The sequence below is a fragment of the Pavona decussata genome, unplaced genomic scaffold (genome assembly GCF_977016875.1).
Source record: "Pavona decussata unplaced genomic scaffold, jaPavDecu1.1 SCAFFOLD_391, whole genome shotgun sequence".
NCBI classification, from domain to species: Eukaryota; Metazoa; Cnidaria; class Anthozoa; order Scleractinia; family Agariciidae; genus Pavona; species Pavona decussata.
Genome location: NW_028145763.1, coordinates 1,661,955 through 1,689,204, shown reverse-complemented (window position 1 = coordinate 1,689,204; position 27,250 = coordinate 1,661,955). Strand labels below are relative to the sequence as shown.

The window sequence follows — 27,250 nt, the reverse complement described above, 5'->3', positions numbered from 1 at the left end:
AGGGAGCGCGCGTTTACGTTGTCGGAGCAAACCGCCGGACTCAATTTCAGTTACCTTGAATTTTTCTTGCTTGATTTCTCTCTATTTTTTGAGCTCTCACTCTAATATAGACACAAAATCGTGAATTACTGCGTCGTCCTTGGCATTTTAGACTGCGAAGTACAGAAAAACTACCGATACGCCAAGAGTTAACCACCATTTTGTCGACATTTTTTTCACCATCTTTCACCTTGGAGTGGCCAGGCATTTATTGTTCCAACGTGGGGATCAACGGTAAAGCTTTTTCCTTCACAGCTTGATTCAAGGGTTTGTCAGGAAGAAATCATATTAAAATCCTCCAAACTTATTCTTTTTCAGTAAGCGGGATAAAGGTCCCGGTTGCACCCTATCCGAGACACGTTCTTATTTTCGCATACCGTATCCTTTTCAGTTCTAGGGCTTTCTACCGTGATGCCGGAATGTCCGATAGTTTCATTCCTAAAACTGGTTATCCGCCGGTATATTGGGGGATCGATATTAATCAATCGCTTCTAGCAAACTTCGATTCTATCTCGTTTATTTTTTACTCTTCTTGCGTCAAAGGTCTAAAACTGTACTCTAATGAGAACGTACTGAAAGTAACCGCGAACGATCTTTATCGTGATAGGCAATATCCCCATGGCCGTTCAGGAAAGAGTAAACAAAAAATAAGTTAAAATCATGCTAAAATATCGGAATACTGAGAAATTGTTTTTGCCGAGTCCATAAGTGTAACTGTTTTGCTGGATATATAATTATCTCGGTTTAGAAAATGCTAAAGCCACCCACATATCCATAATATTTCTACTTTTTTGAAAGTTTAGATAGTGTAATTAGAGAAATGTTTTACTTTCCGCCGCATCGCGGGCAATTTTCCGTAACTCCGTCATAATCTACCGGAAACTTGTTTAAGACCTATCATGATACTTTTACAAGTGCTTTTGCGGTTTTTTAAGTCGTTCCTGTGGTTTAAAGGAATTAAAATCTTCTTGGACCTCGACCTACCACACCAGTTTATCTCGACAGAATCAGCGAATAACACCCATTTTACAAATTTCATTTATTCCCTTCTTGAAGCCGCCATAGGCTTCCAGTTTATAGTGATTTTAGTAATAAACCCCTGTTGTTAATCGCTGCGAAAGGCATTTCAAGTAAGGGCCACTCCGTTGAGCTGAATTTATTTTAATTATGTTTCGCTTTTTTTTAGGAACATCTTGTAAAATTTTAATCAGCTGTACTATATTTGAATACTATCTAGACAGGTGCTATGTTCAGCCTACGCAGCAGTATAATCAGTTTATTGTCGTCTCTGATTCCTCCCCGGCAATGACATCAATGGACTCAGCTTGAGTCTAAAATTAAACTGGAAATTCAAAGCTTTTCAGGTTTGAACGTCATTTGACAAACCTGTTCCTACTTCCTTTAAATTTTTTATACTATGCAAATAGAACTTGGCAGTGACGCGCGTGGAAGTCTTCCCTGTCTGTCATCCTCGCGCCCACGGGAGCAAAACGAAAACTTTCTAACCAAAATTTTGTCTTTTGAAAATGAAAGATTTTCGATGCGGCGAACAGAAACAACGGAAGTTTTAGACTCGAAAGGGAGACTGAAATTCAAAAATCTCGCAATCGTTTCAACACTACGATGACGATTTAAACCGGAAAGACCCATAAGTCCCCTGAGGCCGAGCGAAACACTTTTGAGGTTGCGTGCGTTCACTGAGTCATTACGTGCGTCAATGGATCTTTACTTTAGAGTCTCTCACGATCCCATATCTTGCTGTTAGATTTGAGAGCACAACTAAAATAAAATCTTATATTTGCTGGGATGGAGAACAAGCACGCGCTTGGTTTTCTGATTATGTAATCAAAAGGTGTCGTAACCGAAGCAGAACGTCTATTATGAATGGCTGATGCAAACGGTTTGCTTGTCATGTGCCTCGTACATGTGAGCTATAAATGAATATCAGCTGAATCAATCTCGATATGACCAATCACAGGCGCGGTTCGATAAGCATTGAATGCATTAGCCAATCACGCGTCGTGTTACATTACTCTCGCAACAGACCGTTTACCGGTAAATAACTCGGTCAGGCAATGTCAAGGTATACATTTTTCTGGCAGCGGTAGAGAGTGGACGTTGTACTCTGGCGATGTCCAGATAATACGTTTTTCCTTATAGCACTAGCTCATTCTATCCTTGGAGTCCAAACCGAACACTTCGTTTTCCTTGGGACATTCACAATGTCAGAAGAAGCGAATTCGGACTTTCTTGGTCCGTATTTCACGAACACGAAGCTTGTGGGAACGGGTGGCAGTGGCGCGGTCTATTCAGCAATTGATGTAGAAACGGACCAACGCGTCGCTTTGAAGAGACTTCTTTTGCGGGACCAAATGAATTGTAGAGCAGCTCTTAGAGAAGTGAAAATACTGAAGACACTGGAACACGAAAACATCGTGAAGTTAACGAAAGTCGTGGACTTCGAAGGTCAGGCGTTCCAAGACGGGGCGGCGGTAGATTTCAAAGAGGCCACACAACTATATCTCGTTGAGGAGCTGCTCGACTCGGACTTACATCAGATTCTACAAAGCAAAGGAAAGCTTCGAGAGGACTACGTTAAACTGTTTCTATATCAACTGCTACGAGGACTCAAATTTACCCATTCTGCGAACATAGTTCACCGCGATGTTAAACCAAGTAATATTCTAGTTGACACTAAAACATTGCTTCTCCGTCTCGGCGACTTCGGGCGTTCGCGAATTATCGACCCGGCTTACTCGCACAACGGCCATCTGACGCACAGAATCTCAACTTTGTGGTACAAGGCACCTGAGCTGTTGCTAAATTCCTCGATTTACGATAGTTCAGTGGACATCTGGGCCGCCGGTTGTGTTTTTGCAGAGATGTTACTGGGCAAACCCTTGTTCGAAGGCCAGCATGAAATCGACCAACTCGAACTTATTTTAGACTCGGTTTGCCTTACTGGCGAAGAATGGACCAAATTACAACCGCAAATTCCAGAAAAGACGGCTGCTGGAAAGATAGAGAGGCAGGGAACGCCGTTGGGCAGCAAATTTCCCTACATAGATATCCAAGGTAAGGCCGGCTTTTGTTGTCGGTAAATTCATGTAAACATTGAAACTCATTTTGTATGCGTACAAAGGCAGCCTGAAACGCCTTGCGTAATGAAATCGATTTCCTATATATTTCCACGGTAAATTTTTCACAAATTTCCTTTCAAATACGTGTAAGATAATCGCTTTATGGTAAATGACTGTGCGAGTCAGTTCCCAGAAATTCTTTTCGAGTACGCGTTGTGAATGTTGGCGTGCATGTCCCAGTTGTACTTTGACACGGCATGATGAATATTTCATGAGAAGCGTTAAGCACTGCGAAAACAAAGAAAAAAAAATTTTCCGGCCAGATTGTTCCATTTTGATCGTCATATTTCACGAGGGTTACCCTTCAGTTCAAACAGACTGACATTAATCGACTATGTTGGGATAAATTTCAAAAGCATTTTGGTGTCGATTTCGTCTCTTGCCGCTTTCGTTTCGTTCCGAAGTCAGAATATTTCTAAATTTGGCATCAGATCTATGCAACGAACCGCAACGAAATTGTAATGGCGTGATTGTTTTAGTGTTTCATGTCGAAGAATCGAAACGGATGCAAGTAATTGAATATCCCTGATCGCTTTCGCGATGAAAGAGCTACTGGCAAACTTCGATTAAAAGCTTATGTATTTTTTCACCGTGGCATTAGAAGAGGAAAAGAAATTCATTATCACACCAGCGGTGAATTCAGTGGGGTGAAAATAAAAATTTTTGAAATTCCTTGTTTATCATGGAGATTTATTCGGCTTTATTTCCGTTATCGAACCTTTAAAAATCAGACTTTATGGCTTCGTCCGAAATCCCACAATGACTCAGCCATAAAAAATTCACATAATTGTGTTTATATTATTTTCTGGCGAACTTCGTGTGGGATGTTTGTGGCGGGGCTGGAATAGTAATGGCCCAGGAGTAATGGCCCAATAGCAGCTTGTCTGACGCATTGCGCAGATAGCACCAATTGTTGAGATATTCGCCCCATGCGAAAAGTCATGCTTTGTTCAGGAAATAGTAAGTTGTGTTATAAACACCCACTTAACTGAAGCTGATAAATGAATATCTAAGTTGTCAAAAAACATGGTAACCAAGGAAACTGAGAAATGATGTAAAACATTTTTGACAAGGTTCAGTAAAGTTTAACACTCATTAAATTTGGAAACCAATTCCCGTGGGCGGAGCTAACCTTGACTCCTTTGGCAAGGCTACCTATGGAAATAGCCAATCGTAAAGCAACCACGGCTCTGTTTTCCCATCTTTCCATTGCAAACATTATCCTGTTAATTTATGCAACATGAATTCAACTTTTTGAATCGTTGTGTGACCACTTGCATGAAAGCTATGGAGCAATCATATAATAATACAGTGGAACCCCTGAAGCCCCAATATCAAATTACAAATTCTCTTCACTGTTTTCCATAAATTTCTTATGCTCCTAGTTGGAAAGATTTGTTTAAACATCAAGGGATTTTGTCGTTGGCGATCATTGCATTTATTCCCATAACTTGTGTATGCATAATTAAGTAGTAGTAGTATTGTCCCATTTTTCTTTTTTTGCATGTCAGAATTAAATGAAGTTGACTAATTAAACATTCCCTCTTTTTATGCAGCTCTTGATTTGCTGGTCAAAATGCTGAAGTTCAACCCAGATAAAAGGATTACAGCAGAGGAAGCTTTGTCACACCCCTACCTTCACCAGTATTCCTTTCCCTGCGACGAGCCCATTTGTTTGGAACCCCTGCACATAGAGGATGAAGTTGGAGATTTTGAGGAAGACGTATTGAAAGACTGGATCTTTGAAGAGTGTCTCTCACTAGATGATTCCGCACAAATTGCAGATCAAGGGTCACTTGATCTTGAAGAAGTTCTGGTAGAAACTCCAGACTCTTCAAACGAAGTTCTGTCTTTAAAAGACTTGATGGCTGATTCTGAAAACCCCATCATTGTAGATGACATTGAGGCACATCCATTAAATGGGGAGTGTTTCAAACACGATTTTTGTGACAATGTGACAGAACGGTTAGGTTTGGAGTGCACAAAAGAAGGTCTTGAGACTTTAGCTGCGGCATTGAAAATCCAAATGACTTTAAATGGAACTTTGGGTACTAAAGATCAGGAAAAAGCCTTGTTTGATCTGCATCATGCTAGCACGCCATCGTCAGTTTTTTTAGACAGCGTGTTTGGCAAGGCGTACCTTAAGGACAATGTTAATTTTACATGCAAGAAAAATGTTTTTAATGGTCCCTTTGGTCTGTGTTATTTTTAATAGATTTAGATTGGTGTTTAGCAGAGTGCTCAAGGAAAGAAATTAATGGGAGTTGAAGAGGATGTTTTCGAGACATACAATAATGTTCACTGTTGGGTTTTGCAAGAGTTCGTATTCAAAGTAATCCAATTGAAATTCACCTTTTGTGGGATGTTAAAATATTTTTTGTGTATTATTTCATTCTCAACTGCCAGGACAGTTTTACCTTGAGCACTTGAACAATGTTTATTATCTGAAAGATGTAGGGTAAGTTATTTTAACACTAACTTGGTGTAGCAAAGGTTTGTTTTATTTTAAGGTATTATTTTCTAAGCCATTTTTTATACTCAAGTCTAGTATTTCCATTATATTTTGTTATGGCTAAAAAAATACTAAAAAAAAACAAAACAAAAAAATCGGGTTAACCAAAACAAAGAAACAAAAAAACCCAATTATTTAATCAATTTTCTCGGCAAAATTGTTTTTACTCACCTCCCCCGCCCCACCCACATCTGTGCAGAGGCACTTTGCTAGGATACAGAAAATGCGGCAAAAAATGTAAATAAAAATTTAATGATTCATCATATGGAAAATTTTGACATACGATGACTTGATTGCGACTTGCAAGGTGAAAATAATAAAAGAAAAAATAACTATTTTGTGATTATACCCTTCCTACCAACTTGAAACCTTCAAATTCTAATATATTAATATTGTTGTAAATGAGGAAAATCTGTAAAAAGTGAAATGTGGACCAGAAGTCTACTATTTATTTGCTATAATAAATAAATGCAAAATTAATTTATTTGGGAAGGGTGGGAAAAACATAACTGGTTTTGCTGTATAGAAAAATAGCTTGTGCTTGGTAATTATTTTTGCAAGAGCCTATTATTTCATACATTTTATGCCATGAATTATATTTATCATTGCTGCTACTTAGATATTGAAAACTAGGTTCTATTGCAAATTAGGAGCTGTGAGATTAACGCATGTTCAATTTGTACTTGCTGCAGTGAGGGGCATTTTCTAGGAAAATTAAAATTCCTTGTTGAAATTCATTTAGTCACTGGTGCTAATTCCATCTCGATGAAATTTTTACTATAAAAATTTAATGTCCTGTATTTGGTGTAAAATTAAGACATTTTTTATGAAAATAAAGGACTATTAATGGTAACTGATGTGTGTTGGTTTGTTGTCAATCGAATCCCCTATGGTCATGTACATACCCAAGGGTATCATCAACATTCTGAGTTCAGAAATAGTTTGTTATGGTTGACTGCTCTGGCTTGGAAAAATGTTTTATTGTGGTCGCTGATGCAGTGCCTTATTTCTGCTACCATGTTGCATGATGCCAACTCTCCCAGGTTATTTTGGGGTCTTCCCTATAGGAGAATCTTTGGTGACATCATTGGTTATATTTTTGTTCTGTGTAACAGGCAGCACATATCAAACATGATACCAAAAATGGACGCTACACGAGCCCGATGTGTAAACTAAACCCACACTTGGTAATCGGGGTGAATATCTGTGTGATAAGTTGAATATTCTGGAGAAATTAGCCTTCAAAAGCTATGAAATAATGTGTGACTGGGTGACAACAGCTGCCACCCAGCATACTTTCTATGAAAAATTTTGATGCTTTTAAAGTTAATTTCTTAAAAACTATTGAATATATCATGATCAAATTTTCAGCAATTAGCACGAAGTTTCCCAAGCTCTTTCAATTTATAGAGTGCATCTACTGGGATTTATTTTGGTGTTTATGCTAGTGAATGCTAATGAGGCTGATCATGTAAACATAGATCTGCCAAGTATACAGAACGAATCTCCTAGTCTCCCATATGGGTAATTAAATCCCCCAGAAAAAAAAAGCGACATTAATTTTTTTTCTATCAACCCAAATTTTCCCAAAATCCACAAACGTTTTTCAAATTCACCCTACTATGTTCTGGTGTTTGGGGGGATTGAAGGTCGACTTTAACCGTTTTAGATCGGGGGGGGGGAGGGGGGGTGGGGCAAGCAGCCACCTCTATAAAGAGGTCGATTGCAGTCACTTTTTGGTTGTTCTGGTGAGTCTGCTATAATAATATTATTGTTTTTACCCTGGCTTCTTAAAAACTCAAAAATTTAAGTCAAAACTTATCACAATTTTCTTGAGAGGAATTATGCAACTTTTAAAGGATACAGTATGTTGTAAGTGACAATTTCCAGTGAAGCTTTGAACATGTGAATATATAACAGGTTGTATTATGTACAACAGTTGTCACAAACTTCCAAGTGCATGTCTTTTGCGTTTAAACAAAGTGATGTGTCTTCCACTGAGGTCTTATGCTATTTTCGCTGACTGAATGTCCACTTGTCACCTTTCCAATTGTTGCTGATTAAGAGGGGTTCTTCTATATAAAGAGTAATTTTCTCCTGCCCAACATCTGTATGACATAGGGCCGCTTATTATATTTTTTAGACCAAAAACCTAGCCGAATGTCAAGAATGTCCGAATGTCAAGAAATGTGTCCTTGAGGTAACCAAAATGTACTAATGATGTCACATGTTGATGCTGTACATTACATTTGCATAGTTTCTAATAATTATCTAAATCTATCAAAAATCCAAAAGTTTTAGTTTTAAAGTGTTCAGGCTGTCACTGCCGTGGATTTCTTTAGGGAGGTTGCTCCAGTCCTTTGCCGCAGTCTACTAAAAAATGGTTTGGCCCATAACAGATTTAACTTTTGGTAGATGGAGTTCTTTGCTGCCTTTTATGGCCTTACCGCTTGAATCTTTAATAACATTCTTGATGAATTTGTTAAAAACTGCCATCTTGCCAGGATTTCAAGACTTTTTGCCTGTCCAAAAACCTATGAAAACCACATTTATTTTATTTTGCAGTTGCCACCTAAAAATTATTCAGACCAATAAAGAACACTATTATAAACAGATATTAAAATATGGATGTTAAATAATATTATAATTTGAGCAAGTATTTATTATAAGAAAAAAATTCACGATTTTACACAACATTACTGTCAAAATAATTAATGCTAACCTAAGAGAGCCGATGGCTACAATACTGGCTTTTGTTTCACCCACTATAAAAAGAGAGGGTGAAACAAAAGCCAGAAAGGGATCTCCTCTCATACAGTGTAGCTTAAAATATGTTTTCCATGGTAACATTGCCATACCATAATATTTTATTAGTAGTAAATAATAATTTGTTTTCAAATAAATTAAGGGAAATTTGGTGGCACTTTCTTTTCAAAAAGATGACAAATGTTTAAAGTCCATGGGTGAATTCTGCCACCCATGGAACCCTGCCCCCTGTGCTGTTTACAGGGTCAATCATGCTCCATCTGCCTTTTATCCCCAGTGTGCTAACAACTGTAGCAGGTGTGCAGGGAAAGACAGGAAAGAAGAAAAGCCCCTGCTTCACTTTTCTTCTTCCAATAAGCCTTCCCTTCGTGCTCATTCCCATGCTCACCCAGCTCATATTCACACTCATTCCACAAACTCCCTTACAAAGAAGGGAGGAGACTATGAAGGAGGATGATCCTTGATAGTTATAGGACACTCACACTGCGGGCTGCCAACACAAGAGGATGCAGAAACCAACTGACATATGCAACAAATTTTAATTTACTACTTTTTACACAGTCAGATATCCACACTATTTTTACAAAAAGTTCCAAAATCTCTAGCTTATAGTCTTCGGTTTTTAAATAATTACTTTAAAAAAAATTAATTTCATCCTCATACAATACAAACTTACTGCTTTATATTTAACAAATCGACGGCAGTTTTCTATGGTCTATACTCTTATAGACCATAAAATGATGTCAAAAAATGTTCAAAACTCAAGTGGAACCACGAGCCGCAGGCGAGTGGTTTCACTGCCAAGTTTTGGACATTTTATGGCGTCATTTTATAGTCTATAAGAGTGTAGACCATAGAAAACTGCCGTCGATTTTTTTTTTTACAATAACATGGAAAAAGTGCGAGCGGAATTAGCTTTTTTTTTTGTTGAGAAAGCGCGCGCGTTACATCTGACGTCATTTTTATTGTCTGCACTCTTATAGACAATAGCTACGAGCCAATCAGCGCGCGGGAATTTGGACAGTTATTGTAAAAAAGTATCTAAATATGATTTTACACTTGTCTGTTTACAGCACACCTACACTGTGTCCACAAAGAAGAGGAATGTTTCCCTTTGTTATTACCAAAATGATATAATTTACAAAACATTTAATTAATTTAATTCTTACAGTAGAGGTAGTAAATTAGATTTAAAAATATTAACCTCAATTTAGTTTTGTGGACAAATTGACTGCATTTTATATTTCACTTTAAAATACCTCAAAATGGTGAACATTCAGGTGAATAATAAATTACATACATTATAGAAATGACTGACCAGTACAGTTAAACAACATTTACTAAAAATTGGAAGAATGAACAAATGAAGTGAATTTCAAATTAAAAAAAGTTAGTACATGTATCAACTTTGATTTAAAATATTAAAAGGGAAGCTAAATGCATTTTGTTTTTATATTAAATATTCTTAAGTCAAATTTTCATTGTTTGGAAAAAACTGGGTAATTATAAATGACTGATTTTCTATTAAATTAAATGTCCTTGAGAGAATACAGTCCCATTCATGTTGGTTGACTTTGCATTCCCTAGTTTTCAAAAAGTGGCTATAACATAACATCTGAAATTTACAGTCGATCCACATCACGCATGACCAGTATTTCCGAGAATGAAATGAACGTTAGAAATCCTCTTTGTAATGTCCGGCATTTGAATGGTATGTTGAACATTTCTCTGGAAATCTTTTTGAAAAAGACGCATTAACAGGAAAAAAGATTCAAAATACTCAAGGGAAACAATTGTTATACTTGAAATACTTAATGCTGTAATGTAAAGAAAATTAAAGTCATAGCTTTATACCATCAATAAACTAGGGAAATTTCTATGGGAACTCTGAAATCTTGTTGGCGATGTTCGAAACTGACATGTAAATTTCAATACTCCGCTCAAATTTCAAAAATACTGGTCACGCGTGACCTGGATTGATTGTAACTATCACTCAGTTTTCTACAACAATGTCTCCAACCAGTGTAAATTCTGGCCAGGTTGAATCAACAACATGGATTGAGGTTCGTTGTTGGTTCTCAACCCAGCTGCAAGGATTTACCTCCCTTTTTTCTGGCTCCTTAAAACCCAATATTTCTAAATAAATACTCCAATTTGATCTGGATACTGAGGAATTTCCTCCTTGAATATTATGACTCACAATAATTGTCATAATTATTGTTCATTCCAATAAAGTAACTAGTAAACATATTGTTTTAATAAATTGTTATAAACTAGTAATTTGCTGATCTCAATCATGTGTCACGCATGAATATTTACAATAATTATTAAAACCATCATATATGCGCTAGAGTGCTAGACATGTACATTAAATGAACCCAGCGATGCAAGAAGGCCCAAGTGACAGCTTTCCTGAACTCACCTAGCTATAGGTCCCACAAACCTACTCCCACCAAAACACAAACATGAAATAAAATAAACTTTGAAAAGAATGTTGAAAAACCTAAATGTTTGCCCTGTTTTCACTGTTGGGCCTGTTTTTGTGCTTTATCATAAGTAGCCAACTCAAGGCTATTGTAAGTTCCCTTTTTTTGCCTGAAATTGAAAGTGCTCCCAATAACCCCGATTGTGGTACAGAGACTGGTTTAATGGGCGTTAGGTACTTTGAGAAAATTTGCTACATGTAGCTATGATAATGACATTCATTGATGATGATGATGATGATGATGACAATGAAGATGGTAAAATTTTTTTAACAGGATTCTAATCATTAGTACTAAAAAGATATTTATTTTTACAGTGGAAATGCACTTAGCTACCCAAAACTAGTTTACAGGCATTCCACTCAGAAATAATGGGAAATAATTTATAATCTAATGAAACATAACTGGTTAAAAATCCCAACTGGCAGGAGGCAAACCAGCCGGCTTTTTACAAGCGTGGCTGAGGAAGGGGCTTGAACCCATGGCCCCTGGATTTGAAGTCCAGCGCCCTTAACCCCTGGACCATGCCGCCTCCTTAATAATTATAGCTAATATATTAGGTTATGTTGTTTTGGGGGTTATTATGACAGCCTTCTCGCACTTCCATCCTGTTCTCTGTAACAAGGATGAGTCTCCAAGAGCTGGCAAGAGTTCAGACTCTTAGTACTCTTGTTTGAACTACAACTCTCATCTGCATATAGACATGATGAGTCTTTTTAAGTCCTGAAATAGCCATTGAAAGATTTGAAAAGTTCCTGTCTAATACCGATAGCCATGTGAAAGTCTCAGGCGTGGATTTAAAAAACTCCAAAGTCTCGGTGCAACATATATTAAGTTTAAAATTATGCAAAACTCTCACGCTCACACTGGTCTTGCTGTCTCGTGAAGTCACAAGTTTACTGTTCATGACCTCCACCATACAGCTGTACAGTGTATACTGCCTTATTATGACTGTTATTACTCACTGACCCAGCTTCTAATTCAGTCAGTGTCACTGGAATCTCGCCGTTGCATTTTCCACCCTTCCAAGAAGTCTCTGATTGCCTCCTTCTCTTCCTGCCTTGTACTCGGCATGTTCAGAGCATGCTCCAAAATGGCCAAGTAGCAAAACTCGTACTGTTCAACTGTCTGAATGGTTAAGGCTCTCTGAGTCCTGAACTGTTTGACAGTGTTAAACACTTCACATTTGCCCATGTCAGTCAAACGGGCCACATTGACATCAATTGTGCAGAAGGTTCCAGTGCGACCAATACCCGCACTGCAGTGTACAACTAAAGGAGGGCCTTTGGGATGTCCTTTCCATTTTGGACCCAAGGCTTGCACAGCGTCTGCCTGAGCCTCACGAACAAGACCAACCACATGAAGACAGGATTCCGCTGAAGAGGGTACGCCAAAGTCTGGCCAAGAAGTCATTTGAAAGTGAATTATTCTTCGAGTTTCCCCAGACTATGGGAGAGAAAAGTTGAGTAGCAGCTGGGTCAATTTGCAAGAATATTGCTGTTAAATAGGATCCTTACTATCTTTCAAGGAAAAAAATTAAAGTTCCTTGAGATCTAACTCCAGTTGTGGAGTGAAAAATGATTTTATTTACAGATTGATCTGTTTGTTCAAAAGGTGGAGAATGAAGCACTGGAATATCTATAAAACCATTATAATAAGCTCTGTGCACACATTTCTTACTTCTTTAGGGTGCTGATTTATAGGCAGGGGAGGGGAAGGGGCAACTGGGGGCTTATATTCGGAGTGAAAATAGTTCATGATTTTATATTCCTGGAGGGGAGGGGGGTTTATAGATTATTGAAAGGATTTTAGTGTCTAACAAAATGGGGGCCTTCCATTCAGGGAGGGTGGGGGCTGGTTGTGTATCTCTGTAAGTTCAAAATTCAAGTTGTATCTGACCCTCCCCCCTCCCCCTGCTCCTGCTAACCAGTACCCAGCATTACCGTATGTTCAATACAGAAAGGTATTGAGCAGTAAGAGAATCGGGGTTTGTTGCCTTCAAGTGACATTTTACTTTCTGTAACGGCATGCTCACCTTTCTATGTTTCATCCAAAATGTTCTTTCGACATGATCCTCAAATTCCAAAGTTTCTTGGTGGGTTACATCCACAGTAGTGAACTGTTGTGTTTCACTGTTTTCTGGCCAGTACTGGATGCATTTCATGCGACTTCTTTCAATGCATCTTGAAGAAATGAAAAAGGCAACAGCTGTGTACAGTGAAGTAAGGGGGTGTTGCAATTTTACAAGTGTCAACTTGAGGGACTAGGGGCGAAATTGGTTAGTTTTATCAAGGGTTTGTTATAAATTAATAAGGTTCTGTTCCATGCATTTTAACAGGCTAGCTGGGCTGGAGAATATTTCTCTATTATACCAGCTGGGGCTCTAGAGGGAATTTGGTTTGCTATGTATATGAAGTTCAGTGTTCCATACATTTTAAAAGACCAGGCTGGAGAATATATTGTTCGCTATAGTGAGGACTGTTATACAGAAAATCATTAAGTTGCAGTTCCACGTTAATGTAAAACAAACAAATGCAGCTAACTTCAAAGTATCTCAAATTTTGGCAACTTGAAAGGGTAGAGACACTACACACAGGATAGGATTAACAGTAAAGATGTGCTTGCACATCAAAGTCTGTTCTTGCTGTACACTGTGCATGGTGGAAATCTGATGTTTGTAGTCCATTCAGAGTGCTGCTGGCAGGTGGAGAATTGGTAATCATTACTGAATAACAATGCTCTGAAAGCCACTTTCAATTATCTTTTCAGAGGAGGCATGGCAGTTCACCCTTAGGAAGGATTTAAACAGTAACTAAAGCTGCTCAGTCTGCTGCTGTATACATGTACCGTGCAAGACAAGAAACATATCAAATTTGTAGTCCATGAGGGGACCATGTTTACTTTTAAAGGGTTTTGAATGCTGTCTTTTAATTAGAGAGTACGGTAACCTGTTAGAGGGCTTGGTCAGCGCCTCCCTTTAGAGAGCTTGATCATCCTCTACAACTGAACCCCTTTAAAGGGATGGTCAGCCTTTACAGTAGACTTGCTTACAAGTCAAGCTCAGAGAGCGCAAAGCGTGATCATGCACCTGCTTAGAAGTGCAAAGCGCGATTGTCATGCAGAGCTCTAGCGAGAGAGTGCAGAGCGTGAACGAGAGAGAGCTTGGGCAAGGTCCATTCAATGAGAAGCAAGCGAGTGACTTTGAGAAAGTCCACCTTTAGAAATAAATAAACAATCTTAATTAAACGTGTCAGACTTTGACTGCGTTTCACCAAACAGACACAAAATCTTACATTGTGATTATAACTACCGACCTCGACCTCTCCTACCCCAGTTCCTGCTGGGGTGGGAGCCATACGATCTCCCATTTCCTTACTAGGGGCTAACGCTCAGTGGGAAATTCGTGAGTTCACTTTAGCACTTTAGTATACACTGCAGGGCTCATTCTCTGATCCATCAATTGTGATTACAACAGCTGCAACAGCCAATTTGAGTTGCATTACTCCCTTAACTATCTTGAATTGAAACCATACATGATATTTGTTTACCTTGTCACCATGACGATGACACAAGCCTGTTGTTCCCAGACCATTTGCCAGAAGTCACCTTTAGTGTGGGGCAGAGGTCCTTTAGATAATAAACAACAATAAATTCATTTAATATTATTTTGTACTGTATAACAAATCAGCTAGTACATAATATGTGTACATAATATGTTGTAGTTCAAATTTTTTGTTTGGTTAAAAAAATTTTCACGGCAGTTTTATTAATTTTTATTTCCCTTTATCTTGGATTATGGTAATGAATACTGCACAAAGGAATTAAATAAAAAAAAGATTAAAACTGGTTTGAAAAATTAATTTTAAACCAAAACAAAATTTAACTACATCATATTCACTGTATTGTATTAAATAAAATAAGAAAGTTTAAACTTTTATTTGTGGTTAAAAGCAATTCATTCATGGATTCATTAAAAAAACTGCAGCTTTAAATTAGAAAACAAGGAAGTCGACTTTCAACATCTTTTTCAAACGGTGTTGTGCGTGGATTACAATTTGAAAATTTTGATCTGCTGGTTCTTGCTTCAATTTTCATTGTAACCCCTGGCATAATCTGGGTATAGATCTGATTTTAACAAGGCAAATTTCTCTTTAGTAAATTTCTCTTTAGTTGTTACAGATGGGTTTGAGCTTCAAAATGAGTATATATAAGAGAAGAGCATCTTCTTCCTATCTTCCTACTATACATAATTATAATGAATCTGCCAATACTAACCTTGAGTAGCAATGTATGCTTTAGATTGCTTGTAGCCATCCATGTAGTTTGCATGTATGTAGTTTGTTTTCTGTGAACACAATGTCAATTTTTAACATTGAACTGCCAAACATGTCCATGAGATGGGAAATACATACAATGGCAGATGGATACCAAATGGGTTAACATGTAACTTAAGTGTTTATCATAAAATAGTTTCCATAACCATTTTTACAGTTACATGTAGCTAAAAGCTCTAAACAGTTGACCAAAGTCCACAAACGGATCTAAAGATTAAAGCATTAAACAGTTGAGCCAGAGATGGAGTGCAGTTCACAGGCAGCCTAACTATCATCCAACTTCTTCAGGTTTGTTATGCTTGTATTTCTCAAAGTGTTGTAAGTTACACTGTACACCAACATCAGTCGCAGTGTTGTCTAGACACTGTAATTACACTATGACTGCAGCATGTATCAAATCTGTCTTGTCAATTTGAATTTCATTGCAGGACTGGCACATATGGCGGGGTTTGGCTCAAACCCTGAGTCTACTGCCAATGTACGCGCACAAGAAACTGAATGCCATTTATTTATCATGAAGTGCTTACTATATCGCCATCCAAGTCTACAAGTGTCACTCTTGAGTCTTCAAGACACAAAACATCAGTGTATCTATTCTTCTTTACATTTTCTGGTAATCTGGAAATAAAACCGCACAGCTGTTAATAAACATTCCAAATTTTTATTAAATAAAATAAAAAAACTGCCTGGAAAACAAGTAATTGGAAAAAAATACATGTGTGAGCACTGCTTAATTAGGCGGTTTCACATCATATAATTTAATTTTAAATTAGCTTTTCAAAAGGAGTGGGATGAAGTTTCAATTATGGTACTTTGTTTCAAGATTTTTTTAAATTTGTTGGTTACTTCATTCATCAGCCCAGAAATGCAGCTTTGCTATTAATTTTAAATGAGGCAATCCAAGGCTGCTGCCTAACACTGGAGCGTGATAGCCTGTAGTACCCAAGAAAATGTTCTGGGCGTCTAAAATTTTTGTAGACTGAAGCGCCTAACACTTCACTTGTTGGGCTCCTAACCTCTAAGCTTTTAACCTTGTGGGGTCCTTGAAATTTTTCGTAGGCAACAACCTTGCAATCAATTGAACACCAACTGAGTGTTATGATCTCACACACTTATATGGAAATTGAACTGGGGACCTCCATATTTGAAGTCCAGCAGGCTAACCACTTGGCCACGCTGACTCAGTTTACAACAACGATACATGACTATAGTTGACAATGTTAAATCATATCATGAAGCAAAGAGGCGGGGTGGCCTAGTGGTTAGGCTGCTGGACTGGAAATCCAGAGGTCTCAGGTTCCAGTCCCACTCTGACCACTTGGATTAGTTTCATGGAAGCCCCATTTTCAAATCCAAGGCCATGCTTTCTAAATAGCCAACTGGTTTGCCTCCCACCAGTTGGGATTTTTAACAAATGTTATGTTCAGTTTGTTCATTTATTATAATTCCCAATCACTGATTTATAGTGTTGCCAATTAGCATAATAGTGCTAAATACTTCGACACTTTAAATAAAGTCATGTATTTTTTATTTTATTTTTACCATGAACTTACAGTACCTTGTTGATAGAAAGTTGCCAATCCCTGCCAGCTTCCTCAAATTAACAAACTCATTCTGAATCCCTTTCCTTGTCAACTTCATCATGTGCTCCATAAATTCCATCACAGTGAAAGTACCTTCACTCAGTCCCATATCCTGGGCACACGTCAAAGACGCATCCTTGATCAAATCTTTGTTACCATTTCTCACGTTTCCAACAGGGTCCTTCAATGCTCCGTTCCAGCTAGAGTTTTCTGCCCTTGTTTCAGAATATGACAACAAGCAGTTGTTTAACCATGCCAGGTGATCGACTTTCAGAGTCCCGCCCAGGCTTTCAGGAATTGAAGTCTCCGGAAACCTCTGTGGAAGTATTTCCTTCGGAACTATCTCAATTCTCTCCCTGAGTTTTTCTTGGAGAAAGTTTGAGAAGAATGTTAGCACAGCTTTGAACCAAAGTGGCGGAGAAATGATGAAGACATTCTTGAGCCTTGCAGGATAGCCACCCTTGGAAATAAGATAAACAAAACAGTGTCATTTACAAGAAACTGTTCACATTCAGACAATAATATTATTCATTAATTAAAAATGATGTTAACAGGGCTAATAAGACTTAACTTTTTAGCTCCCTTTAAGCTCAGTGGCTAGTAACAGGTCTGGTTTCACTAGCCAAAAGTTTTTTCTCTAGCCGCAGTTTCACTATTTCATTTTACGAAAAAGGGGAGGGAGGGAGAGAGCTCAGACATTTTTTTATTACACGTGTAATAATTATTAAGAAAAAACCCTCCCACACTTGTAAAAGTGTTTTCACTGTTTACGGATTGCATTTAATTTGCGATTTATGCCCAATCTACAGTGTATGATGCTATATAAGTCATTTTCCTACTTTATCTACTGGTCAACCAAACCATGTTCCCTGGTGACCAGTAGATTGTGTGATGATGTCACAAGGGATGCTAAGAGCATGTGTCCCTGAAGAGCTGGTTGTGACTGATATAGGAGTCAATGGGTTAACAACTTAATTAACACTTTTCCTAATAGGCCACAATGGCTGCTGACAAGGGTTTCTACAGCATTTACTACGTTTTATGAACAATATTTAGTCACCTTCAGCAGACTCAAGACTTTGCGAGCAAGGTTGTAATCAAAATTATGATACCCTGATCCTGACATGTCATACAGCAGAACCAAGCCATTCTTTTGAGTATCATAGCTGAAAAAAATAAAAGCAACAACAACAAACAACAAGAGAGTTAAAATGCTGGGCAGTGAAACAAAAATTAATGCCAATCCAATATGTCAGGGTTATGGTTTAAATTTGTTTTTGGTTGAAAAGTGTTCAAGCCATGTTTAATCAATTTTATTTTCATGTCTCTTATTCAATAACATAATCAGTAAAACTTGAATTGATTTGAAAACTTTCTTTTATGCCATATTTCTTATTTATTTTTAATTAGCACTTCAACATTTTAAGAACATACAATTCATGTGCAGTGTACCCTAAAGTGCACACAACAGCATACAGACTATAAACAGTTACATGTACATGTACCATGTATGTATATGTGTACCCAGATTAGGCAAAACAATGTTTTTTGTTTTTCTTTCATTATTTTTTTGTAGGTTGGATCAATAATAGGATTGTCCAATGTCTTTGAACTAAGTCTGACGCAAGCAGGAAATGGAGAGTGAGACAGGCAGAGATCACATTACAGCAATGGGGGATTCCTATTGGTTGGAATGTGACAATTATCTGTCATCAAATTTTCTTTGCAGCCTCTTCAAAGACATTTAATGCAGTGTCAATTTTAAAACTTAAATACAATGCACAATGCTTCTTAGCAGAAAATACAGTATGTTTGCACTGATCTACTAGTGGGGTTGAGCAAAAACCTGATTTTACCAGAACTGTAACCTCATACAATACTAAAAGTTTATGCAATTGAACATGCCACAATGATGAATAGCAGTGGAACACCTGGTCAGAATGAATGTTTTGTCTGGAAAGCAGACAGCTGTTTCTTGCCCTTGGGGGGTGAAGTCGCACAGCAAACCTCTAATGCTTCTTGTAGGCGGCGAATTTAGGTCAATTCGCTTGATATAGATGGCGAATTTCGCAGCTTGCCTGCTCTTATAGAAACCCCATCAATTTTTAGAGAAATAAATGAAAATGATGTACCTTTTTAAACATTCATCCAGCTGGAATGCTATGCCTTGGATGACAGTCTTGTGACTTGTTACAGCAGGAAAGTGGTCTCTGGCTGTAAACATTGCCATGGCTGCACCACCTGGGTCACGTGCATTCTATAATTAGACCAACATGTTGCTTTAGGCAAACAGAAGTACAACTAATCCCAATAATAAGTATCAACCAGGGAAGAATGACGATTGTTGCCAGGGAAGGAGTGAGCTATTAGTATTCACATCATAATAATATTTAATATTTATGTACTGGACGTTCCAGAGACTGGGTCGTAGGCTGGGGGAGGCGGATTCCATAAAGAAAGATAATTTGTTCACCCACAGAACACCAAAGAGCTCTCCAGTCCTCAGAAGAGAGAAACTTGATTCAAAGGTGTCCGCGTGTTCAAGGTTAAATTGGAATTTGGAAGTGTTGATTTTTGTAGGGGAAGGAAAACTGGAGAACCTGGAGAAAAACACTGGGATTCTAAAGCTACTCCCAGCTTGGGTGTGCCAACCATGCAATAGCCCACTTTGAAAAAGAGTGATGGCCTGGGTCGAGAGTAGCTGCCCAAGCGATTGTGGGAAGGTTTGGGGGGACGTTGGCTATTGTCTTCGCATTTTTGCGTCCCCCCAAACAATCCCACAATCACTTGGGCAGTTACTCTCAACCCAGGCCATCACTCATTTTCAAAGTGGGCTATAACTAATTGAAGGGCTGGATGCATAACCGCCTTATGTTGAATGTTGGGCTGTTTTTTTTTTTTTTTCGGATTTGTCTCAATTTTTGCTTGTGGGCTTCGTTTTAGTCAAAAAAAAATTGCCCTGCATTTTTTTTGGTTGGTTTGCTCTTGGTTTTCGAGAAAAAACGTATGCAAAAAACTCACTTTTCCTAGCGGCATCTTTTGGAGGTCTTTGTTGAACGAGAAACAAAAGAAACCTTTTGTTTCCATGAACTACATATTATATGTTTTTTCAATCTACATGTAAATTCATAAATAGGGCATGACCTTCTGACTTGACACTGTCATAAACAGGTCTACATGTGATGTTGAACAGAAGTTTTAGTGAGATTCTCAGAGTGAAAAGTGCAAATTTGACTTGTCTATAATTATTTATAATAAATATTTGAAATTTTGCATTCAATGCAGAAAAACACACTCCTAATTGCATTTGGAGTCGAGATTGTATGGGACAATCAACAAATGAATGGATCTTGGGACGTGTATCTGGCATCCCCCGCAGATTTTGCAGGGACGGATGACATCATCACCAACTTGGCAAAGGAGAGAGAGCCTGGGATCACGATCATTAAATGCAAGTTACCTGATCTTTGATTATTACTAGTAAATAAATGTAATATTATATGATAAACAATTTAACAAGCATGTAGCACTGCAAGGAGCATGGTGTTTGATTGATTTTTTGTCCAACTGGATTCATCTTGATGACTAAGGCGTTGGTGTTGTCAACATTCTTTTTACATGTATTTTTAGTTCTTAATTCATGCATACTATTTGCTACATTTAAATTTCTTTACATTTCACTTTCCACACATCATTTTTATATCTGTCAAAGGTGGCAAAAAGGCTACCAAAAGCTCATAATCTTTTATAAATCATTTTAACCAGAGATCGCTATGTTCTTCTATCTTCGTAACAAATGAATGTACATGCCACTCACCAGAACTGTGAACTTTCCTCCAAGTAATTCAGATCTCAGAGGCTCATCATAAGGAGCCATTTCTTGTAAATAATACAACTGGCGTTCATACTAAAAGAAAAAAATCATCAACACAAAAGTCATGAGAATTAAGTTCACAAAATAATAACATTACTAAGAAAATGAAATTGTTTTTTATTAGCTCAACCCTGTGTGATCATCACTTTCATGAAAGTGACCAACTCTCAAGAGGTCACGGTGGCTACCTTTTCAAAACAAAAAATTAAAAAAGTTTTCATCTATAGCTATAAAATTAATGTAGCTAAACAATTTCATGAGTAACCATGGCCACTTTTAACGCCGGTGAATCATTAATTTAACCTCCAACAGTCAACAAGTCGATACAAGATCTAGATTCACTAAAAGAGCAATGACAAATTATTGTATTTATATAAAGTAACAGCTGGGAAACAACCCCGTTGTGATCACATGTACGTCAATCAGCAGCATCCTCATTGGGACCACTCAAAGCCCCCTTAGGGATTTTTCCAAAATAATAGTAAGAGATTTAGAATAATATTATGTTTACAGGAAACGGCAAAGGGCAGAAATGACCACAAGACTTCAAGTGATTTCTGTTTGCCAGAACAGCTGGTCAACTGGTAAATTGAATGCATCATTTTGAAGGGATGGTGTTGAAAAATCTTGAAATCACTCTGAAAATGGTATATGCTAGTTTGAAGAAATTTGAGGAACTAGCAAAAACTTTATCCTTCAAATTGGTACATTCCTTTCAAGAACTGACTGGTCTTGCCTGCCAGTTCTGAAAAATGGAAAGCACCCTTACTACAGTAACTACTAAGCATTACAATAGGAAGTAACTTTTTAACAACTACAGTTACTGTAATTGACTGGAATACAGGTAATGAGCATATTTAAACAAAATAAGAAATGTCACTTTCTGTACATTTGGTTAGTACACTGTATATCCAAGGAAAACCAGATGGCTTATCTCTTGCTGTTAGAGAGCATTCTATCAAATCCTTTGGATATTAATTTTTCAACTGTTTAACTTACCAAGTTATCAGCCATATATATATATATATTTTTTATGTTTCAACACAGCGTTGATCCTCTTTTTTTGTTTCCTGTTTATATGGGTGAATTTTTTAAATCTGTATACCCTATTGCCATCCAAGAGATTGTTTAAGAACAGAAGCCAGAGCTGCCCAAACTGATTCACTGTTCGGGTATCACAGTGGTTTGAAGAATTTAAAAAAAATGCAGGAAGTGATTTAGAACATTGGATATTGGTTTGGCCGGGCCAAAATGGGAGGTAAATAAGTAACCATGGATGCATATATCACAACTTACTTTAAAAAAAAGCCAAAATAACAAGGAAATGGGTGTAACTACTAGAGCCATCTGGTCACCATATATGGTGCTTGTAATGTATTCCTTTTCTTTTAGTGCCAATATCTGGGGTTTTTTTTTATTTTTAAGAAATTGCCAGAAATCACAGAATGATATTGTAAGCCCAGCTGCTTAACACAGTACGTATTTACAATATAATTATGAAGAATCAATTTAGTATCAGTTTGGATCATTACTTTCTGATGATCCAATATCAGAAAAGGCGATTATTGAAAGCTTAAAAACACTGATAAGGCTAAAAATGAAAGTTTCGAATGTGCCAGGATTAGCACCCTCGGAATTAAGCTTTCTGTGAAAAATAATACGTAACTGTACATGAACATGTGAGCGTACTGATCAGTGATGCGTAATTTGCCCTTTTCACGAGTTAAATCGTTAAATTCGTTTCCATAGCTGCGATTCATTATAACAATTTGCAGCACCCGTAAACTACAAATTACACCTCTGTTACAGCCAATTATAGCTACCCCAAGGCTACGGACACGAATAACAGGCAACTTTAGCATTAACCATTATTATAACGTACGTCAAAAGCTAGAATCGCGCGATATTTATCGAAACGTTTTCGTTATCTTGTACCTCAAAACAAAAACCTAGATAAAAGGAATATATGAGTTGGATTCTTGCTAGAATATCTCACTCACCTGGTACTGCTTGTACAAATTTATCGCTCGTTCAGCATTAAATTTTCTGGCCATAAGAAACATCAAAGCGGTTGACGTACCGACAGGACTCAAACCATTTTCGGAGCGATCTCTGTTGACTTCTTGCAGGAACACTGCGATCGCCTGTGAGAGACGACGAGAAAAAAAACAGGTCATTTTTGTCAGCATGAAAATTTTAGAAAGGATTAAAGCGTATTGGACTGCCTAACTTGCCTCTTGTTCTTGGTCTGATCGCACGATCACTCCGGTTTCCGCCATCTTTCCTGATGTGTTCTGACGAGCAACACCGCTGGTTAAAATCCGTGTTAATTGGGATGTTGTCGGTACGAGTGACGTCATACTGGCTAAATGAGGGCGTTTTTAAAACTGCTTTACCGCGTTTTTTTTAAACCAGTTTTTTTTCCTTCAAATCGAATTAACGACTTGCCAAAACATTTTTCAAAAACATTGAAAAACGCACATTAAAGCGGCACCTAATCAAGCGGTCACTCAAGCTTAAAGGGGAATTTGATGTCATTTCAAAGCCCAAAAATGTTTGGCTGTCAATAGAAACAACAACAACAACAACAAAAATTTGTCTACTTTTGCTATATATTATTATCCCAGTGCAATAAAACTGTCGATTAGTGCCGCTGGCCAGAGACAGAGAAGGTCGGAATGGATTGAAACTTGAAACTAAAATGTTAGGCTAACGTTTTTCAAGTTTTCGCATTTTTGTTTCCAAAACGTGCAAGAACAGATCACGAGTTGTTCCTTTCAAGAATTGAGTTGATTTCTTTCCCCTCATGTGTTGTTCTAGAATTATTTTGTAGCTATGTGAAGGTCTTATTTCACCAAATAAACTGAAACTTGTCAAACGGTATCGAAAATTACTTCCCAAAATTACTGTAATTTTGACCCCCCAACAAGCTGTGTCTATTGTGTTGACCTATTTTAAAAGGTCACTTTGTAAAAGGAAACCTAGCCTCTTCCAGGCGTTCATTTAGTTGGGGTGCAGCGCGAAAATATAAAGAAAAAGCGCGCGAGGGGAAGCTTCCCCTTTTTTTCGCCGTTTTTCGCGCTGCGCCCCAACTAACTGAACGCCTGGAAGAGGCTAAAGGAAACCCCTCAATTGACTCAAATGTAGTAACGAATAGTGGGCCTGGCAATCGAATTTCTTACAACCTACAATATACCCTGCGTGTAGAGGCCCTTCGATCTTATCTCCCTAGATAAGAAGATCGAAGAGCGCGAGACGTGGGAAGCGCGCGCGAGCGCCCTTGCTCTGCGCAATATCTCCTCGTTTTTACCGTTAATTTGTATAAGTTTGTTCTTTTCTCCCGCGCATAGTCTCTGAGGAAAATAGGACGACTACTCGCATTTACTAGCGATTAGCAGACACATGCTTAAGGTCCGCGCTCATAGACTTCTCGATATCCTGGAATTAAAAGCCTGATACTCTTAGGCTAGTGTCATCTGCAAAGCGTCTTGCAGTACAAGGCTTCAAACAGTAAGGCAAATTGTTAATTTGTAAAAGGAAAAGTAGGGGACCTAGGATTGTGCCTTGTGGTACTCCACAAGATATATCCATATTCCACAAGCGCGCGTTGAATGTTAGATGATAGATAGCCAACGCTGAGCCAACGTGGCGCGCAGCGCCGAGTTGGCTATAATCATCTCGTATCCAACAAGCATGAGTGGGATAATTGTTGTTATTAAAAATTACCGCGAAATTAAACATATACTACAGCTGTAAATCTTGCTGATTTAGTGACGAGTACTCTTGCCATATTTGCGGGGGCATGGTCAGTAATGGCTCATATACCATGGCCACTAAACCAATCAAAACTCAGGAACTGCGTTATCCAATGTCTGCGTACCGAGAAATGTGAAGGTTTTCAGTAGAAAATACTCAATTTCACTTTGGAGCGTGCCATTGGTGACAGAAAATCAGGAAATGTTAACTTATCAGATTAAGAGTTGACATTTGCATTTACGTTTTTTCAGTGACAGTACAATAGAATTTTACGTCCGCCAGTCAGGAAAAAAAATATTGGTTTAAATTCCACTCCCGGTTTTCTTACAAATGTGAAGTGTCAACAGAGCCGACATTTTCATGACCAACAGAACTGAGAGAACATGTCCTGAGATGTAATTGCATGAACACCAAAAATGTCTACTGACTATGTTCGTCACAGCTTATCTCAACTCTTTGATCTTCCTACAGTAAAGAATCGGGTTTGAAGATTTTTATCATTTTTACAACAAGAAACTGAAAAAGGGTGTTTACTCATGAACTTGAAGTAAACAATTTTATCTGGAAGTAGGTATGTTCAATGCAAATTGAGTAGAAATAATGTATATTTGTCGTTAAGGTTCAGGCCAAATTTGAAATTGAATAAACTTTCCGGCAAGCAGCTGGTATGAGGCGATGCAATTTTCCCATCTCTCTAGGACACCATTCATTCATTGATTTAATAATTTATCGAGTCTTTGTTCATCGGATTTGTGTTTGCTGTTTCAGTATTCAATGCTAAGGAAGAATAATCCCGGCTAGACTTGCAGTAATCCAAGCCAGTCTTAACAACAGCACTACAAATTAAAAATCATTAATTTTGCCACGCTTACAATTGTGGCTAAAACGTATTCAGAAAAAATGAAAACTAAACGAGCTGGGTGATTGATGTAATTTTGACAATTTAAGCGAATTGTAAAGAAAACAGAAAACAGTTCTAAATCGTTGGTTTGGATTCATGTGAGGTCAAAAGGAATTGTTCACTTATTCTTTTCAACAGCACTTGCTGAAAGGTGGTGAACTGATGAAGGAATGAATCAGAGAGGGGCATGAAAAACCAGTACAACTAAGAAAATTGAATATATTGAAGCATTGGAATAAATGTGATGGTATACTTTAAGCCACGTAAATACACGAGAATGATGTGTTATTCAGACAGAGACTGGTATACGCGGAAAAAGAAATTCAAGTTCTCCTAACAGGATTCATCGGTTCATGGGTTCGACTCCTGTTGGGAAGAACTCGGATTTCTATGAGAATAATGCAAAATAATTCTGGCTTTTGATTCTAACGCAAAACTACTCAGTTTACGTGTACTAAAAAAAAAGGAAAAAGCGAGCGGCAAATGAAGGATGAACAAGGTCACGTGGTCATTGCTGTCGTTTGCCGCTTGCCGTGGCGTAACTTTAAATCTCTCTACTGTCTTTTACGAATGTCTCCTGGGCCTGTTTAGATAGAATTGTTGGCTCATGACCTGGCGGTGCTTTGACCTTCTCCCGCGCTGTTTCAAGCAGCCAACAAAATAATAACGTTTACAAATGGCCTCTGTTTATTGTTTGTTTGTTTGTTTGTTTGTATGTTAAAATATTGACTTAAATAGCAATACTTGTCTTACTTGGATTGTCTTAAGTAGCCAATGAAAATAACCATTTCTGATTAACTCTTTGAAACGGGAGCGGGGGGCAATAAATTTTTAATCGACCATTTTGCACTCTTCGCGTATTTGAAGCTGAATAAGTACAGCTTAACATCACTGCTAAACTTGCTCTTCAAAGTTCTCTCTGAAAAGTGTGAAAAGAAAAGATGAGAAAGAGTAGAAGTGACTGCAAATTTTCCAGGTACTTAGTTTCTCTCTCATTTCTTCGCTCCATTTTTTTTTTCATTTCATTTCTACAACAGGTGTAAAACATTCTATAATTGCCCAGGATAGAGAAATCGGTTTAACAAGGGATTTGCGAGGTGTTTACAATATGAAATGGTTCCAGTTGAAATTAATGGGCTAACGGTGTTTTACGTTCAAACAGGAATTGGCATTCTCGCAACGTTGTTGGGATGAAAGTTCGTTCTATGAGAAAGTCAAACAATTTTAGCTCCTCTTAATAATGGAGGACTGATTGCATCATAATTCTAATATTGCGAATGGTTGATAAAAATTATACGACTTAATCCCCACGATAAGTCAGGAGATAAGTTAGGAGAATTTTTTTCTTTGATGTTTGGGGCAAAAGGATTAAACTTAAAGTGGTAGCGCTAGGTTCCCTACCGCAGCGTGAAACAATGATCCGATGAAATTATGATTTGACTTAATTGATGGACTTGACTCCCTTGCAAAATGTTAAGCAGTCAATGAACTGAACAATGATTGTTATGAATATCCTCTGTTAACGTTTAAATCAATATTGACTTGATTCTTACTGCTCCAGTACCTTCCATTTCTTTAAACAGCCAATAAACGGATGTTTTGTGTTACTCAGTTTTTAATTCAAAGGAAGGCGGTGGCAATAAATTTTTAATTGGTCATTTTGCTCACCTTTTCGATCATTTTGATATAACACCACACTTAACGACTCAGTTCAAAGCTCTCACAAAAAACGTCTCTGAAGAGATGCATTCAGAGTTCTCACCGGGAAGGTACCTGTTTAAAGCAATTTCTTATTATGTAGGCGTTTTTCATATTAATTTGAAAGTGGTAGAATATCTCTAGTTTATTTCAGAATGGGTTTG

General features: G+C 37.7%; 2 protein-coding genes across 2 annotated transcripts; one reads left to right on the top strand and one right to left on the bottom strand.

Moving 5' to 3' along the window:
- Nucleotides 1–2,014: 2,014 nt before the first annotated feature.
- LOC146451315 (mitogen-activated protein kinase 4-like) lies at nt 2,015–6,544 on the top strand. The gene is made up of 2 exons (XM_085099423.1): nt 2,015–3,114; nt 4,736–6,544. Exons 1-2 carry the CDS (start codon nt 2,262–2,264, stop codon nt 5,389–5,391), a joined length of 1,509 nt encoding a protein of 502 aa, XP_084955549.1. The 5' UTR covers nt 2,015–2,261; the 3' UTR covers nt 5,392–6,544.
- A 2,433-nt stretch (nt 6,545–8,977) lies between these two features.
- Nucleotides 8,978–23,022, bottom strand: LOC146451314 (tyrosine-protein phosphatase non-receptor type 9-like). The gene is made up of 11 exons (XM_085099416.1): nt 22,966–23,022; nt 22,732–22,875; nt 20,675–20,764; nt 18,990–19,114; nt 17,918–18,023; nt 16,833–17,317; nt 15,802–15,892; nt 15,216–15,285; nt 14,489–14,567; nt 12,976–13,123; nt 8,978–12,386 (listed from the first exon to the last, which is right to left on the bottom strand). The coding sequence occupies exons 1-11, from the start codon at nt 23,008–23,010 to the stop codon at nt 11,922–11,924; spliced, it is 1,848 nt and encodes a 615-aa protein (XP_084955542.1). The 5' UTR covers nt 23,011–23,022; the 3' UTR covers nt 8,978–11,921.
- Nucleotides 23,023–27,250: the final 4,228 nt, after the last annotated feature.